We start from the raw sequence: 17,618 nt of genomic DNA on the forward strand, positions 1-17,618 counted from the left end.
ACCTTGCCATGAAGACTAAAACGATCCCATAAAACACTTCTATGCACTCTTCTACTAAGATTGTCTATAAATGCTACCCACGATCCTCCACCAGGCACTGTTCTACCTCTGCCACGATCCTCCATTTTTCAACTCAATCCAAGGAAAACACACTTAATAGCCCGCAAATCTAACGTACCTCGATATTGTTTATGAATATGGACAAAAACAAATGATCCAAACACTCGAACAGGAAGGGTACAAGCCATGGGTTTAAAATATGGATAGGTTCGAAGTAACATCTATTTTGGTGTTTGAAATCTCAAAATTCGATTAGGTAAGTGGTTTATGAGGTAGGTAGCAGTAAGCAAGGCCTTGCCCCAAAATCATTTAGGTACATTGGCTGAAAACAACAAAGAACGGAAAACCTCAAGAATGTGCTTGTTTTTCCTCTCTGCCACCCTATTTTGTTGGGGAGTATCAACACACGAGTTAATGTGAATAATGCCTTTCTCATTAAGAAAGGAACTCAATGTTTTGGTAAAAAACTCACTGCCATTGTCACTCTTAAGGATTTTGATGTGGCTGTCAAATTGGGTTCGAACCATATGATAAAAGGTATGAAAAATACTCTCAGTTTCATATTTGGTTTTCATTAAATACGTCCAAGTGGTTCGAGTGTGATCATCCATTTAGCCCCGATTACATTAGGAATAGACCCCAAATATCAGTGTGAATAAGAGAGAAAGGTTAGGATGGTTGATAAAATGAAGATGGAAAAGATGGTCGTTTATGTTTTGCAAGTTGGCATACATCACAGGTAAAAGAAGATACTTTTTTATTAATAAATAATGCAGGAAACGACTTTTGCAAGAAATGGAAGTTTGGGTGACCAAGGCGAAAATGCCACAACATAATGTCATTCGAATTTAAAGATGGTAAAGTGGAAGAGAAACAAACAGAAGAAGAGGTAAAAGAACAGCCTGATCGAGCTTGTCTTTGAGGAGGAGAACCGCCTTCAAGAATGTATAGCCCACTACACAGATCAACACTGCCAATCACCCACTCCGAGTCTGTTTCCTGAAAAGTACAGCCATGAGAACGAAAATTAGTGAGGCGGTTCAGATCACTGCACAATTTACTAACAAACAAAAGGTTGCAATCCAGTTTAGGAACATATAAAACAGATTGGAGCACAAGGTTCTTATTAACGGCCACTGCGCCAGTGCCTTCCACAGCCGTTAAGGAGCCATCAACAGTCTTAACAAATCGCTGAACCGTAGGCTGCATGAAATCGGTGAACAAATTTCGATTTCCTGTCATATGATCAGTAGCACTCGAGTCCACAATCCAAGAAAACGGAGAAATATTGGTTAGGAAGAGAGCACTACCAGATGGATTCATGGTCGCAGGAGTTTGGTCAACACAAGACAAATTTCTTCGAACCAACTGGTTTAATTCTTCAAGCTACTGCAGATTGAAATTGAGAGATGAGTTGGATTGCGCAACGTTGGCGGAAAGATTCTGCACTGGCCGTTGGCGTTGTGGTTTCTAATCAGCAGGTCGACCATGTAGTTTCCAACAATTCTCCTTTAGATGGCCCGCTCGACGACAATGATAACACCATGGCTTACCAGATTTTTGTTTTCTGGAAGTGGCAGAATGCGTTAGCAGAGCAGAAACTTCGATTGGGGAAGATTCGATCATTATTAGTGTTCGACGGCTTTCTTCACGCCGAACCTCGGAAAACACCTCTCCAATGGAAGGAAGAGGTTTGGTGCTGAGAATTCGGCCACGAACAGCATCCAAACTCTTATCCAATCCATTGAGAAACTGGAAAATACGTTTCTGGTTCACTATCTTCTTGTAGAGGGCAGCATCGGTCACACAAGTCCACGCATGAGCTTCATACAGATCGATTTACTGCCAATATCTATTCAATGTGTTATAATACTGGGTAACACTCAGATCTTTTTGCTTCAGGTCGGAGACTTTGCTTTCAATACCAAATAACTCAGAAATATTATCGGCACTGGAATATGTCTCTTTGATAGCACTCCAGATTTCACGAGCAGTGGGATAGAGTGAAATATTTTCACCAATTGCAGGAGACATTGTGTTGATCAACTAGGACATAACCAAACTGTTTTCTTGAAGCCATTTTTCATAACCAGGGTCAGTTTCACCAGGTTTTTCAGTGCCGCCTGTGATGTAGCCAAGTTTGCCTCTGCTGGTGATGTACATCTTCACTGATTGGGACCATTGAAGGTAATTATGGCCCAGCAGTTTGTGTGCTGTTACAGAGGTAGAAGAATCAGCAAGGACATCACTGCTAGGATGACTGCCGCTTCCGAAATTAATTTCCGAGGAAGAGGATGGAGCCATCGGAGAGAAATAGGAATGGTAATTCTAGATTGATACCATGTGGGTTTTAGAGAAACTAAACTCTTGAATTTTTATTTTCTTCTCACTTCATTTACAAAGTAAAATCTGCTCTTAGTTATAGGAATATGCAACAGAAAAATCTAACAAACTAATTCAAATTTAAAATTTAAAAACTAAACCTAACAGCCTAATTCTTAGGGATTTTTAACTGATAGAATCAATAACCAACAACTTGACCCCATTATCAAACTTGAAAGAGTGATTTAGTTTATCCTCTAAAAGATGCAGATTTGCTTTTCCTTTTGTCAGTCAATATGTATGATTTCCTTATGGTCCCATGTAGCTGTTGAATGTTCAAACATTGAGCAGTGGAGAGTTTGACAGTGGTCTTTACTAGTTAAGATCAGTTGATTATAATAATTTGAAAATTAAAGAGCATGCATAGGTGCACCAATCATGTGCATAGTCAAATGCTCCTTGTTATTAGGGTATGAAGTGCTTTTGTTGTTTGATGTTAACGCAAAATGCCTAGGCCAGTGTTGTGTGGATGAGAATAGGACTGAGTCACAGGGTGGTGAACTGGAAAACCTTCCTATAAGAAGGTGTAGTTACCCTTGTTGGTTTTGCCTCCCTTCTTGGAGGAACCTATGGTGGAAAAAAGGCTCTTTAGAGGGAACCTTCAGACCTCAAAAGAACATTAGAAATAAACTTTTCGGCTTATTCCATTTTGTTTTGAGTCCTAAGAGGGTGCCATCTGATTCTGTGCGCTGGTCTCCTCCTCCTGGTTTTGTCAAAGTAAATGTGAATGGTGCTATGGAGAAGAAGTGGCAAAGAGGTGGCATTGGTGGTTTGCTTAGGGATGAGGATGGTGTGGTGTTGGGAACTTTTTCGGAGAGTGTTGGTCCAATTTTAGCAGAATTGTTGGCAATTAAAAGGGGTTTGGTGCACTTCTTGGAGTCAGGGAGGGCGTCAAGGGGGAGGCTTATATTAGAATCCAACTGTTCAGTGGCTTTGGAGTGGATTAAAAACCCTGATTCCTGCACTCCGTTGTTTGTGTCAGTGGTAAAAGATATAGCTACTATTGTGGTGGATAAGTCTGTTATTGTTAGGCATATTAAGAGATCCGCAAACTGGGAAGCGAATGAGTTTGCTAAGTTCAGGATAGGTTAATTTTGTGTTTTATGGTTTTTGTAATGGGTTTAGGTTTCAGTTTTCAGGTGTTTTCTGGTTGTAATTGGTTGTTTTTGTATTATTGGTGTACTTGGCATTTTAGCAATAAAATTTTGAGGTACTCTTTTCCTCCTTCCAATGTCCGTCGAGCTATTTTGTAGCTCGACGGTTATGAAGGAGGTTTTAATGAGGCCTCCCATTTTTATATAAAAAATCATTTAAAAAGGAAAACATTAATAAAATTATCTTCTATTTTAGACTTGACCAACTAATGCATCCTTAACAATGAGCAGTGGCACATACACTAATAATGCTGCAGCAGATTGCATATAATCTCTGCTTCACTGCCTTCCTATAGTGTACTATTTAAAGTCTGTGGTTTTAATCAATGAAAAGGTGTGGACTAAGCATTATACATCATTAGCGCCTCAGACCCTTTCAAGGCATGTCCATTTAATCAGGAACAAGCCTAGTGCACCTAGGTATGCTTTTTCATAAGGCGATAGGCATAAAAGAAGCCCGTCTGATTGAATTTCTCTTTAATTTCTTTTATTTTCACTCTTCTCATTTGAATTAACTTATTAATAAAGGGATGTTATCAAACTCTGTACTTCCTAATATTTGTAGATAAACCCCACTCTAGAATTTATTATATATCATAAGATTTATATAATACAAAATCTTACACATGCATATTGTGCTGTACTTCACCCGGGCTGGTGCTTTTATTTTGTGTGTTGTGGCTGAGGCAATATTGTGCCCTTGACAACATTGGGACTAAGGTTCATAATGGACCATAATTTTTTTTAATTATTTGAGTATTATTTTATGGTGCTTTATTTTGTTTTCAATCTTTTGGGAATGGACAATTCATTGTCTGAGTTTTTTTCAACTTACAACTTACAAGAACGATTGAGATATTAAAGAAATCCAAGGCTTAGTTGTGATTTTGATAAATTTATGAATTATAAAGTAATAGAAATTAATTATGTTTAGGGCTACTTATACTTTGGTTTTATACATTATTCTGTGCAGTTTTGAGCAGTTTTGTATTAACTTCACCAATGAAAAGCTGCAACAGCATTTCAACCAGGTATGAGGTTAGTCTCATGTGACTTGAGTTTTAGTTCATTCTTCCATTGTATGTACTGAGTATGGTTATACAATCAGCACGTGTTCAAGATGGAGCAAGCTTTATACAAAGAAGAAGAAATAGATTGGAGCTATATAGAATTTGTTGATAATCAAGATGTTTTGGATCTTATCGAAAAGGTTACATACTGTCCTTTTAACTGTTCATAGCACTTTGAATTTGTCAAATGTATCTACTTTTTCTTTTCCTCTTCCAGTTATTTTTTTATAAGAATTTCAGGCCTCATTAAAAACCCCCTTCTTGATTAATGGAGCTTGTAGAGAAGCTCCTTAATCAGCGGAAGGAGGAAAAGAGTGCCTTAGGATTTTATTGAACAATAAAATTACATAAGATACAACCAACAATACAACTGACAAAACCACCCCAACAGAACCAAATAAGTTGGAAACACCCTAACTAAAAACACAAAATCAGCGAAAACAACACTAGTAATCCCCTTACAAAACACATAAAATCCAGACACCACCCTAAACAGCCATCAACAACTTTACTAACTCAGCCTATGCGTTCTTTAGCTAAGGCATCAGCCTCTAAATTGGTTGTCCTACTAACTCATCTAACAACACCTTCCAAGGCATTAAGCCTATGAACAATATCTTTAATCAAGAAGGCATATACAACAGGACATAATTCATCCCCCTTAATCCAATCCACAACCACCTTACTATCACTCTCTATAATCAGACGATCCTTGATCCTCTGTCGATAGTTTGCAAAGAAAGACAACCCCATAAGAATAACCTTTAACTCCATCAACGTAGGAGGTCCCAGACCAGCAATTTCCTTGAAATAGCCTATAGTAGAACCTGAGGAATCTTTTAGAACTCCTCCTAACCCGCTTTTCTTCCAATCTCTTGTAGTGGCAGCATCAACGTTTAATTTAACAAAACCCAAAGGAGGAGACCAAAGTAAAGTAGGAGAAATCTGAGTAGAGCGAAGAGAAAACAAGTCCCCAAGAGAAGGATCGGAAATGAGTGAGTCCTTAGGAATAGACACATCTTTATACTTTGCTAAGAACCAAGAAGCAAGCCTAAACCTTGCTAAAAAGAAGAATTATGCCTTATCAAACTTCCCCCCCCTTCAAACACCACGAAATTCCTCATTTTCCAAGTGGTCCACAAAATGACCCCTGGAATAAAGGCCAAATCAAAGAGTTAGACTTTAAACCATCCCAAGCTAGAAAGAAGCTTTTAGCGTCCGCTGGTAAAACAGAACAAATCCTCCAAAAACTTAAAAACTTATTCCAAAGGGACCACACCATCGAACAAGAGAAAAACAAATGAGAGGGAGGCTCATCCGACATCTTGCATAGGGGACACAACACATCTTCAATTCCTTGAACACTTCTTTTGACAAGTTCAGTCCTAACAACCAGCTTCCCATGAGCGATCTGCCAAAGAAAACACTCTACTCTTGGAGGTAGTAGACCTCTCCAAATGATCTTCCAGAAAAAGACCTCCTCCGATCCCAAAGTCTCCAATGAACCCAGATTTACAGCTGATCTAACAGTAAAACCCCCATCCCCAGTACCTTTCCAGATCACACGATCAAGAAATTCCAAAGAGAGTGAAAATTTTGTAATGATAGCCCCATTGTTCAAGTTCCCAGTCATGAAGATTTCTTCTGAACTTGACATCCCAAGTCCAAACGGAAGAGATATACTCCCGAAATTCAGATAATTTCCCAAACTGATTTAAGGAAATAGAAAATAGTCTCGGAAAAATGACATCAAGTGGATGATCCATAGCCCAAATATCTTGCCAAAACCGAATATTTTTACCATCACCAATTAAAACTGAAGAATCGAGTCTATATTTGGCACAAACAACTTCCCTCCAAACTGAGTCCCTATCATTTACAAACCTCCAAGTCCATTTCCCCAAAAGCGCTCTATTCATCAAGTTAAGATTAAGAACTCCTAAGCCCCCTTCACTCTTCGGCTTACTAACATTGGACCAGCTAACCCAGTGAATTTTTCTAATGCCATTTCCCCCTCCCCATTGGCCCATTGGAAATTAGACATAATAGAGTTAAGGGTTTTAAGAACAGAAGCTGTAATTTTAAATATGGAAAGATAATATGTAGGAAGCGAACATAGAACCGCCTTAATTAACACTAGCCTCCCTGCTAAAGAGAGAGATGTTGCTTTCCACCCGGATAACTTGTTAAAAAAATTATTAATGACAGGTTCCCAAATAGCTGCAGAATTTCTAGTAGCACCTAGGGGAAGTCCTAGATATTCAGAAGGAAATCTCCCAATTGAACATCCAATAGAAGTAGCCCATTCCAGCAGTTCCTCCTCTTCCAGTTATTGCTTAGCGTTGGGTAGTCTCCCTACTAAAAGTTTTCCCTAAATATAAACTATTCAACACCTCTCAAATGAAACATACGTGGCATCAAATAAGTGTAAGGATCTTGATAGAACATGACACTAGTTAGTGGTATAACCTGAAGTGTGGAGAGAAACACTTCATGCTGGGGCTAGTATTGCTTATTTTATCCAGAAGATTAAAATTACCATATGCATTTTGAGATTTCGAAGTTCAAATTGCGTACCATTCCATTCAGATTAATATAAATGGTACACTTGTCTTAAACTTCATGATTTTCACAGTAATGTATCTGCCTTCTACATGCAAATTGTACAATTTTAAAAATGCGTATAATCAAAATATTATTAGCATGAATGGTAAAATATATTTGATGACGCACGGAATATTAAAAAAAAGTAATTGCATGATATAGTTTGTATGTGATCTGAAGACATCAATTCATTGTGACCGTTTAGAACCTTAATGAAAAAAACTACTATATTTTAAACATCAATGGCAGAGGAACAATATCCAATAGGGAGCAGAAAAGGATGTGTTCTTCTGGTGAGTCGCTCTACAACCCTGCCTGAGGCTAATGGAGAGAGAAGTTTTGGTTAAAGAACAGATAATTTTCTGTAATCTACCTAGAACAACTACCAGAATGGAGAATGATGGATGTGAAGAGCTCTGAGATGCCCTTTTTCTTTTCCAATGAGATATGTACAAGTAATAGTTTGGTATATATAACTAAAAAAGCTGAAAGATTTTGCTATTGGCTCCGGTCTGTTGGAGGATAGGAAGCACTAGTGTTGTCACTATTAGCAGTGCAGGGAGTGTTGATGGTTTATGAGATTCTATTAGTCAATCTTCTGATGCTGACATGAAAATCTATTATTAGCTGTCAAGTGTTCAGGCTGCACTTCAAATGCATTGAATATTTTTTTCTTTACCAGTCCTTATCTAAAAAAGTAGTATGAATGCTGGCCACCATAAATTTAATTATGTACAGTAGTACCTTCACCTCTTGGCTCTTCCTCAGTCTTCACAAAGTAAATCAGCTGCTACCAAATTTGATTAGTTGAAGACGTATATCATGTACTTAGGTTCTAATCTTAAAGCTTAGAGGTATTTGAAGCCCTGTCAATTATTTTTTCCCAAAAATATCTTAACAATGAGCATTGATTTGGTTCTTCGTGTTCAAGAAACATTTTTGGCCTGTACCAATCTTCTTTAGGTTCGGGAGACTTATTTACTTTGGTCATTTTTATATCAAAAACATTTTTTTTTACATTTGATTTCAGTAAGTTTCCTAAGTTAAAAGGATTGGTGCCAATCAGACCACGGAATGAGATGGTACAATGCTGACAACGATATTAGGATGGAGTTTCTTTTGAGGTTATTGTTTGCTTGTTGGAACAGTGCTCTGAAACTTGGGTGTGATATGGTTTATGGGGTGGAGCTACTTATCCTTTTGGATCGCAATGTGGAGCAGATAATATTTTGTCTGCTTCATTCTTTTAGCCCATGCCTTCGTGACTTACCTTACCTCGTAAATTTACCATTGCATATCCGCATTAGCCGTTGCCATCTTGCCATGTAAATCCTCATGTATCCTGGTTTTGTATTTTTTTTTTATAGGAATGAAAGGCCTCGTTAAAAACCCCCTTCTTAAATTAAAGACCTTGAAGAAAGGTCGTTAATCATAGGAAGGAGGAAAAGCTGGTTTTGTATTATTATACGGGTTATATATTTTTTTTGTTCCATATTTTCTAGTATGCACACATGAGCTGTTGAATAGCAAATTTCTTTTAACAAATTTCTAATGCTTCTGCAGAAACCAGGGGGGATCATTGCTCTTCTTGATGAAACATGGTATGAAAACATTTTCTTTACAATATCTGTGGCATTGAAGCTACGCTACATGGGAAATAAGATATTCCTAATGCAATATCCTGTTCTTATGTAGCATTTATGAAGTCTAATGTTTCTTCTTCTTGATCTCTTTACATGGTTTTCATTTTTCATTATAAAGTATGTTTCCAAAATCAACCCATGAAACCTTTGCCCAAAAGCTCTATCAGACATTCATGACTCACAAACGCTTTGTAAAGCCAAAATTGGCTCGCACAGAATTTACCATTGTCCATTATGCAGGAGAGGTTAGTTATGATTCCTCTCGTCTCCGTGTTTAGAAACCTGCAATGTTAGTCATTGCATATAAGTTTTATTATTCCATGCATATTTTCAGGTCCAGTATCAGTGTGATCTGTTTTTAGACAAAAACAAAGACTACGTTGTTCCTGAACATCAGGAAATGTTAAGTGCTTCCAAATGTTCCTTTGTAACAACCCTTTTTCCTCCACTTAATGACGAAACACCTAAACTTGGCAAGTTCTCATCTATTGGTTCTCGTTTCAAGGTATCTTAATTTTGCTAGCATTTCCATAAACTAGTCAGGAGTTTTGTATACACACACACGTATCATTCTAAAATATGTTGATAAATGAATGGTTTGTTAAGCCATGCTTGTGTTCTCAATGCTTCAATATCTCTGTGGAAGGTGAGATCTCATGTTTTGGCCACATTGCTGCAGTTACAATTGCAACAATTGATGGATACACTAAATTATACCGAACCCCACTACATCAGATGTATAAAACCGAACTCTGATTTAAGACCTGAAGTATTTGAGAATGTCAATGTCTTGCAGCAACTACGTTCTGGTGTAAGTATACTTGGTATTGCATCACAATATCACAACTATTTATTGGTCGACTCCTGTGCATTCTTAACTAATTGTTAGTTGTATAGGGTGTTCTAGAGGCAATCAGAGTCAAGTGTGAGGGATACCCTACTAATAGAACCTTTAGTGAATTTATAACTCGATTTGCTATTCTTGCGCCAGAAGTTTTGGATGGGATGTAAGTATTCCTCTACTTCCCCAACTGATTAGAACATTAAAAAAACATATGCTTATTTTTTCTTGGTATCTATAAGTTTTTTCTCGATTAAGGTCTGATTTTGGGGTTATTGCATATCCTCAGTGTTGAAGAAAATGTTGCATGCAAATCGATTATGGAAAAGATGGGCCTTTCAGGGTATCAGGTAATTCAAGAACTTTCCTTTTTCCTTTTTTTTTTTTTTTGACAAACAGAATTTGAGATTAAATTAATACCAGTGAAGAAGGAAATGGTTACATATCAAGCCTGCTGAACGACAACATGAGAAATTGATGGCTGGATGACTTTGAGATCATGCTCATTGTTTTTCTTACAGTATTGATCTAATCTACAGAAAGTCTGTTAAATGTATTTGAAGGCAATTTCAGTCTTTGCTTCTGGAAAATATTTGTGGTTGGTTATAAATGCTTGTATATTGAGGTTATGTAGCAAGAGGATGTATTCTATGAGCCTTGAGCTGATTTGCAGATAGGGAAAACGAAGATCTTTCTAAGAGCTGGTCATATGGCAGAGTTGGATGCACACAAGGGAAAAGTACTTGGAGAGTCCGCAAAGGCTATTCAGAAGAAAGTTAGATCTTGTTTATCTCGTAAACACTATGTCGATATCCGTACGGCTTCTATTTGCATACAAACTGCTGTGAGGGGTGAGTCTATGTTCTAAAATTGTCATATAGGGAATCAACATTGTTCAGCTGTAACATTATAGTAATTTGGTTCCAATCAATCCTAGTTAACCCAAGTTTGTTTTATTTTTTTTGTCATTGGCCTGTAGGGATGATCACCTGCAAGTAATAATTGTTTGCATTGGTCTTAATTGTTGTATCTTCTAGGAATTCTAGCTTGTGAATCAGTGATATTCAAGAGAAAAATAGCATCTGCTGTCAAAATTCAGAAGTCTTTCCGCAGAAAAGATGCTAGTAAAAAGTACATGGATATCAAATCTTCAGCAATTATATTGCAGACAGGTGTGCGTGCCATGGTTGCCCGTAATGAGTTTGAAACTAGGAAACAAAACCATGCTGCAGCTACTATACAGGTTATTGTCCAGATTTTGTGTAATGCCTAAAGAATTATCTTATTATGTTACAAGTTTCTTACTTTGAACAAATCCCTGCGTCATATTGGTAATGTCATAATGCTGTTTCATCCTATAAGAAGATTAAAAAGGTATCAGTCCTTTCACAAAGCATATTACGGTAGGTATTGTTTTACTTTCCTAAGTTTGTAATTAGCAACAGCAATTATATTGCAGACATGTGTGCGTGCCATGGTTGCCCGTAATGAGTTTGAAACTAGGAAACAAAACCATGCTGCAGCTACTATACAGGTTATTGTCCAGCTTTTGTGTAATGCCTAGAGAATTATCTTATTATGTTTACAAGTTTCTTACTTTGAACAAATCCCTGCGTCATATTGGTAATGTCATAATGCTGTTTCATCCTATAAGAAGATTAAAAAGGTATCAGTCCTTTCACAAAGCATATTACGGTAGGTATTGTTTTACTTTCCTAAGTTTGTAATTAGCAACAGCAATTATATTGCAGACAGGTGTGCGTGCCATGGTTGCCCGTAATGAGTTTGAAACTAGGAAACAAAACCATGCTGCAGCTACTATACAGGTTATTGTCCAGCTTTTGTTTAATGTCTAAAGAATTATCTTATTATGTTTACAAGTTTCTTACTTTGAACAAATCCTTGCGTCATATTGGTGATATCATAATGCTGTTTCATCCTATAAGAAGATTAAAAAGGTATCAGTCCTTTCACAAAGCATATTACGGTAGGTATTGTTTTACTTTCCTAAGTTTGTAATTAGCATTTAATATTTGCATTATTATTGTTTCCGGTGCTCTTGTAAAATTCTTAAATAAGAGTTACGAGCATTTATGTGTTGATGACAGTTATGTATGGCTTATAAAATATTCAGAAGTTAGTGGTTGATGAGACTGCCATTCATGTTTTTTAAACTTTGACAATAATGATATGTTACCTTTATTTCCATTAGGAAAAAATGTATTTCAGTATTAAAGTATGAAACTAAGATTTTAGGGGAAAAAAATAAACATTATGGTTTTAACTGTATCTTTAATGTGTATATTGATCTTTATAACAATCTCATCAGATAAGAGGAAACTGAAAATTTCATCTTGTTAGGCTTCCTGAAATTTAGCTTTTGAAAGTGAAAAAGATTTTCTAGATAGCTAATTAGTCAAGAGCAAGACAAGGAAAAATAGAGTATTCTTTCGGTTTAAGTTGGGTGTCCTTTGAATACTTGTCATTGCACCATGAAAGCAGGTTCTACAATGCTAAACTGCAATTAGTATAGCACTAACAATAGAGGACTCAAATTACACCACATCAGAGTTACTTAATTCGCCCAACCCTCCAATTTTCAAATACATAATAGCTTATGTTTCCATTCCCATTTTGTGAACCTTATTGATTGTCTTCTGGGTAGCTCCCATTTCTTATACCCTTAACATCAAACAAAGCTTTTGACTTTTCAAGAAATTCATTTACTGCTTTTTGAGTTTCATGTTCCATTCTCTTTTCTTGTTGTCATATATAAATGATGTATACATGATTCCTAACAACTATCTTCTTTATTAGCTTCAGCCAAAATATTCTACCCTCCCTCTTCTGGGTTAGCTATATGCTAAGTGGTCCAATGCCATTCAAAGCACCTTCCTTCGGAAAAGGAGTTCAGAATCGAACTCCTTCCCTTCCTAACTTAAAAGGACCTGCTCCTAGATACGTGTTGGGTCAAAGTCTTTCACTGTTTTCATATGTTCAATTTATTTTTTTTTTGTAGTAAAAAGCTTTAAGTTTAAATAGTTGAGTAGCTCCAAGTCTGAATTCTCACCAAATAGTTGGTATAATAGGTTTAAAAATTGGAAAACCTATCTTCTTCTCATCAAAAGCTAAGGTTTGGGTTCTTTAGCTTATTATCTTCATTATCACTTCAAAATAAATGTTGGATGTACATTAGAAGTTATCAAGATAAACGTATAGGAGGGAAGCGTGTTTTCTTCTTGTTTCCATATGGTTGTGAGTGCACTGCATATTAATGCACTATCAATGCGTAGGCTTGTCCCTATTTGGTACTTAAACATCCAATATCTCATTTTTTTCTCCCGCATCAATGTGCATTACAAATTTTCAGGCTTCTAAAGAAGAAGAGAAGGACGATGGAGAAGAAGAGAAGGATGATGGAAAGGAAGAAGAGAAGGACAGTGGAAAAGCAGAAGAAGTAAAAACAGAAGAAGAGGAAAAGAAAGAAGAAGAAGAAGAAGTAAAAGCAGAGGAAGAGGAAAAGAAAGAAGAAAAAGCAGAAGAGGAGGAAAAAGCAGAAGAAGAGGAAAAGAAAGAAGAAAAAGCAGAAGAGGAAGAAAAGAAAGAAGAAGTAAAAGCAGAAGAAGAGGAAAAGAAAGAAGTAAAAGCAGAAGAAGAGGTAAAGAAAGAAGAAGAAGAAGTAAAAGCAGAGGAAGAGGAAAAGAAAGAAGAAAAAGCAGAAGATGAGGAAAAAGCAGAAGAAGAGGAAAAGAAAGAAGAAAAAGCAGAAGAGGAGGAAAAGAAAGAAGAAGTAAAAGCAGAAGAAGAGGAAAAGAAAGAAGTAAAAGCAGAAGAAGAGGAAAAGAAAGAAGTAAAAGCAGAAGAAGAGGAAAAGAAAGAAGTAAAAGCAGAAGAAGAGGAAAAGAAAGAAGTAAAAGCAAAAGAAGAGGAAAAGAAAGAAGAAAGAGAAGAAGAAGAAGTAAAGAAAGAAGAAAAAACAGAAGAAGAGGAAAAGAAAGAAGAAAAAGAAGCCCTACAAAATAAAGAGGCAGAAAAGCAATCAACTGTAAGATACATAAATATCTCTGAAGATACCTGCTAGCCTTCATGTTCCGTGTGCTAAATCTGAATGTTAATGTTCTTGATACTTTGACCCTAAAAATGTTGGAGTTCATTTAGTTATAGGTTAATATATTGGAGCTCAGGATATTATTTTTCAAAACTGTTTCCAGTTATCTATATTTGCATAAATGCATGGTAAGTCAGATCTACATTGGATTTTCTGTGAATTTCCTGAGAAGTTTTAGACTTCAAATACTGTTATCTTTGAAAATTCATAAAACTATTTTTTGGCCAAATTTATTTTTACAATACTTAAAATGCAAATAAGAAATTTTTTAACTCTATTCCATTAAATGCTAGTATTAGGATTAAGACAGGAGATTGAAACTAGGAAACTTTATCACTAACCAAAGTTAAATTACAAGTAAGAAGACCTGCTTTTTACTGCCCATTAGATTTAGTTAAATTTGGTGGGTTTTTCTATTAGTGCAATTAGGAAAATACAAATAGATCTAAAAATAGAAATAAGAAACCCAAGTTCAATAGTTTATAACTCTTGAAGGAAGTTTTAGAAGTGTAATAAACATTGATATCCTTTTCTGTCCAAATATGAGGTTTTGTCAAGGTAAGAGCTTGTGTATCTGTTTGATTGTAGACACTATAGATTATACATCTTAAAGATCACATATACAAACATAAATGTATATGCACCCATCTATTAATACATATATAACAGTTATCTGCATTTGTAGTCCAAGCATGCAGATCTGCACTCTTGTGTCTTTGGATCAAGACACGTTTAAGCAGGGAACTCTAAAGCTTAAACAATGAATTTCAGCACTGTTTGAAAATTTTGAAGTTATGGATGGTGAGAAGAAAATACTTGGCAGTTGTTATAACTGCAGTGATGATGCTGGCTATTATGAGAGTTGAAATTTTCTCATGATCAAATTTGTGTCATTTGGTACTTATGATATCTAACTGAACTATGATTTGTATAGGTTGGCGTACATGAGAAAGCAGAGCTACTAGATTCTTCCCCTTATGAACATAACGAAGGAGAAAAAGTCAATGTGTCTCCTGACGAAGAGCAAGAGGTCACTGAGAAAGAAATTGAATCATGTCCTATGGTTGTAGAAAGATCAATTCCCATACAAGATGCTTTGAAGGCTGAGAACCTTCCATCAGAAGTTGAAAAGCTAAAGGTACTGCTAAGATAACTCTCATATGGCTGCTGAATTTTTTTTTTGACGTGTCAAGTCGTATGATCTCATAATTTTGATGTGATATTGAAGTTGTCACTTTGACATGGTTAGCAAACCATGTATAATCTGGATAGAGTTTTTTCATTGTATAATTTCTTGCTTGGCTTGACATGCCTCGCCATATCTTATTTGAGAAAACTACCGTCCAAGCTTTGACGTTTGAACCTTTTAATGTTGCTTTCACTAAGAATGACCTTTTATCTTACAGGCCCTCTTGATGGAAGAAAAGAGAAGAGCTGATGAATATGAAAAGAAACATGCTGAAGAACAAGAATTAAGTGAGCTAAGACGCAAGAAATTAGAAGAAACTGAAAAGAAAGTATGTCAGCTTCAAGACTCTTTGAACAGGTATTACTTTTTATCACTTTTTAAAATGTATCATACAATTTACTGGTATCAGCTTTGGATAACTTTAATTTTATATTTAGAAGTTGTTCTGGGCTTCTGTTTATTGGGTTAATTATCTCCCTCTAAGAAAATACAGTGATATATTGTACTTATTGAAGTTTTTTACTTGATCCCTTGTCTAAAAGTGGACAATTGAACAGTTAAAAGGCTTTCAAATTTTTATGAATGTAAATGTTGTTTTGTGGTTTAACATCAGTGATAAAATCACATACTCTGTTATGCTAGGGCATTGACATGTATGCAACTTTATTTTCATGAAATTTCACTGCTGGGGAATTGGGGATATCTCATGAAAAATACTATGGTATAAAGCTCCTGATTCCTTGTTACTTACACTAGATCCGGTTTTTCCATGTCTCAGGCTCGTATTTAGTATGTCTGAGCAATTTTCACAACTTAAAACGTTTTTACAAACTTCATCAAATTCAATATCAGCCTCAGCCTCAGCCTCAACCTCTCCACCCATTGCGCGAGTTGATTACTTTGATAATTTGGACAACTCTGATGATGCTTCATCAAATGGCTCAGATTTTGCATTTCGAGCTTCAGGTCTTGCTTCAGCCAACAACTCTTACCCCCCTGCTAAAGATCCCCATGTGCTTGTTAAGGACGCTACAACCGCAGACATTACAGGTTAGCCTTTATTTCTTTATGCAAATGCAGTTTGGGCTTGGACATAGCTTCAAATAAACAAATAGTAGATAAGACGAATTGAAAATCCTTTGTTTTAGATCAGAACCTCTCTTTCAGGGAAAAAGATCTTGCCTGGTTTAGCAAATTCATTGCGTTATATCCAATTTTTTTTGTAATAAAATTTGTTATGATTCAAAGTCAGTTCATAGTTAATATTTTATGATGGGAGGATGTATATGTAGTACACCGTGTCGTTTTTCTTAGTTTTGGAGACCCATATTGTGCAGGTACTGCAGACAGTGATAAGGATGGGGCATTTGATGACTACTTCTGACGGATCTTTCTGTTTCTGTTTCTGTTTCTTCATACCCATAGATGAACGGAATGACGGATATAAATACAATTCCAATAACATCACAGTGTAGGCATGTAAGACTCCAAACCAAACTATTACATACACCACATACAGGAATTGTATATAGGAGGACTAATTTTATTTTAATTTAATATATTTATTTTCCACCGATCAGATCAGAGGGTGACACCTTCTAGTTAAAAGAAAATAAACTAAACGTGAGTCACTTGGGTAACTAAGCATATACCCGATCACTAAGCTGCTTGATTTAAAATAGATAAAATGATATATAATTTGTATCTTAGTGTATAAATACTTAACTAAAATTAATAATATTATATATATATATATTAGCTTTAAACAATATTTTTTCATATTAACTTATTAAATATATTTTATTAGTAACTTAATTTAAAAATAAAATATTTTAATTTAAAAATATATATTTTATTCTTATTTAAATTTTTAAAATATATTTTATTATTATTTTAAGTTTTCAAAGTATATATTTTATCTTAATTTACTAAATATATTATTTTAAATTATTAAATATATTTTATTCTTATCTTAAATTTATTTTAATTTATTTAAAGTAAGATTAAATTGAGAGAAAATATAAATAATAGGAATCAAATGCGTGGTTATACTAAAATACCACGTCACATAGTTAACGAAAATTAACCCGTGGTGATCATATTTTAATTAAATATAAATGAAAGTGATCATATCTTAATTAAATAGTGATCATATATTATGCTTTTTGAAATTAGTGAGAAAAATGAACAAAACACAAATATAAATGATCAATCATATAGTTAACCCTTAAATTAATTACCGAGTGTGATTTGGTTAATTAAATCTTATCTGTTGAGGTAGTTAAAATGATTGTTCACTTGAGAATGGTGAACTTCACTTTTTGATATTTGAGCCACAATAGTAGAATAAATCCATTTAATAATCTGCGGATTCATTAACCACCCTATTCTTTTATTGACCGTGAAAACATTCATTTTTGTAATAAAATGACTTAATTTATCATGCAACCAACCATTATCTTAAATTTAATTATTTATCACATAATTTTTTCTCGTTAATATCTTTTGTTGATAAAAACACTGAATTTAATTGATTGTAATATAAGAACCAGATGCCAGTCTCGTTT

The 17,618-nt window shown here is 35.3% G+C and overlaps 1 protein-coding gene across 1 annotated transcript in view; it reads left to right on the top strand.

The window, feature by feature from the left end:
- LOC120154046 (myosin-16-like) overlaps nucleotides 1–16,580 on the top strand; it is a 29,642-nt gene extending 13,062 nt beyond the window's left edge. The window contains exons 11-27 of the mRNA XM_039165903.1: nucleotides 4,570–4,627; nucleotides 4,705–4,806; nucleotides 8,834–8,871; nucleotides 9,032–9,158; nucleotides 9,248–9,418; nucleotides 9,593–9,724; nucleotides 9,811–9,920; nucleotides 10,044–10,104; nucleotides 10,428–10,605; nucleotides 10,792–10,997; nucleotides 11,510–11,769; nucleotides 12,572–12,716; nucleotides 13,749–13,799; nucleotides 14,797–15,000; nucleotides 15,269–15,408; nucleotides 15,830–16,101; nucleotides 16,389–16,580. Coding sequence (XP_039021834.1) covers nucleotides 4,570–4,627; nucleotides 4,705–4,806; nucleotides 8,834–8,871; nucleotides 9,032–9,158; nucleotides 9,248–9,418; nucleotides 9,593–9,724; nucleotides 9,811–9,920; nucleotides 10,044–10,104; nucleotides 10,428–10,605; nucleotides 10,792–10,997; nucleotides 11,510–11,769; nucleotides 12,572–12,716; nucleotides 13,749–13,799; nucleotides 14,797–15,000; nucleotides 15,269–15,408; nucleotides 15,830–16,101; nucleotides 16,389–16,435 — 2,302 coding nt within the window. The 3' untranslated portion in view covers nucleotides 16,436–16,580. The remainder of the gene's footprint in view (nucleotides 1–4,569; nucleotides 4,628–4,704; nucleotides 4,807–8,833; nucleotides 8,872–9,031; nucleotides 9,159–9,247; nucleotides 9,419–9,592; nucleotides 9,725–9,810; nucleotides 9,921–10,043; nucleotides 10,105–10,427; nucleotides 10,606–10,791; nucleotides 10,998–11,509; nucleotides 11,770–12,571; nucleotides 12,717–13,748; nucleotides 13,800–14,796; nucleotides 15,001–15,268; nucleotides 15,409–15,829; nucleotides 16,102–16,388) is intronic.
- Nucleotides 16,581–17,618: the final 1,038 nt, after the last annotated feature.

This window comes from Hibiscus syriacus, unplaced genomic scaffold (assembly GCF_006381635.1).
Source record: "Hibiscus syriacus cultivar Baekdansim isolate YM2019G1 unplaced genomic scaffold, ASM638163v2 tig00111105_pilon, whole genome shotgun sequence".
Taxonomy (NCBI): Eukaryota; Viridiplantae; Streptophyta; class Magnoliopsida; order Malvales; family Malvaceae; genus Hibiscus; species Hibiscus syriacus.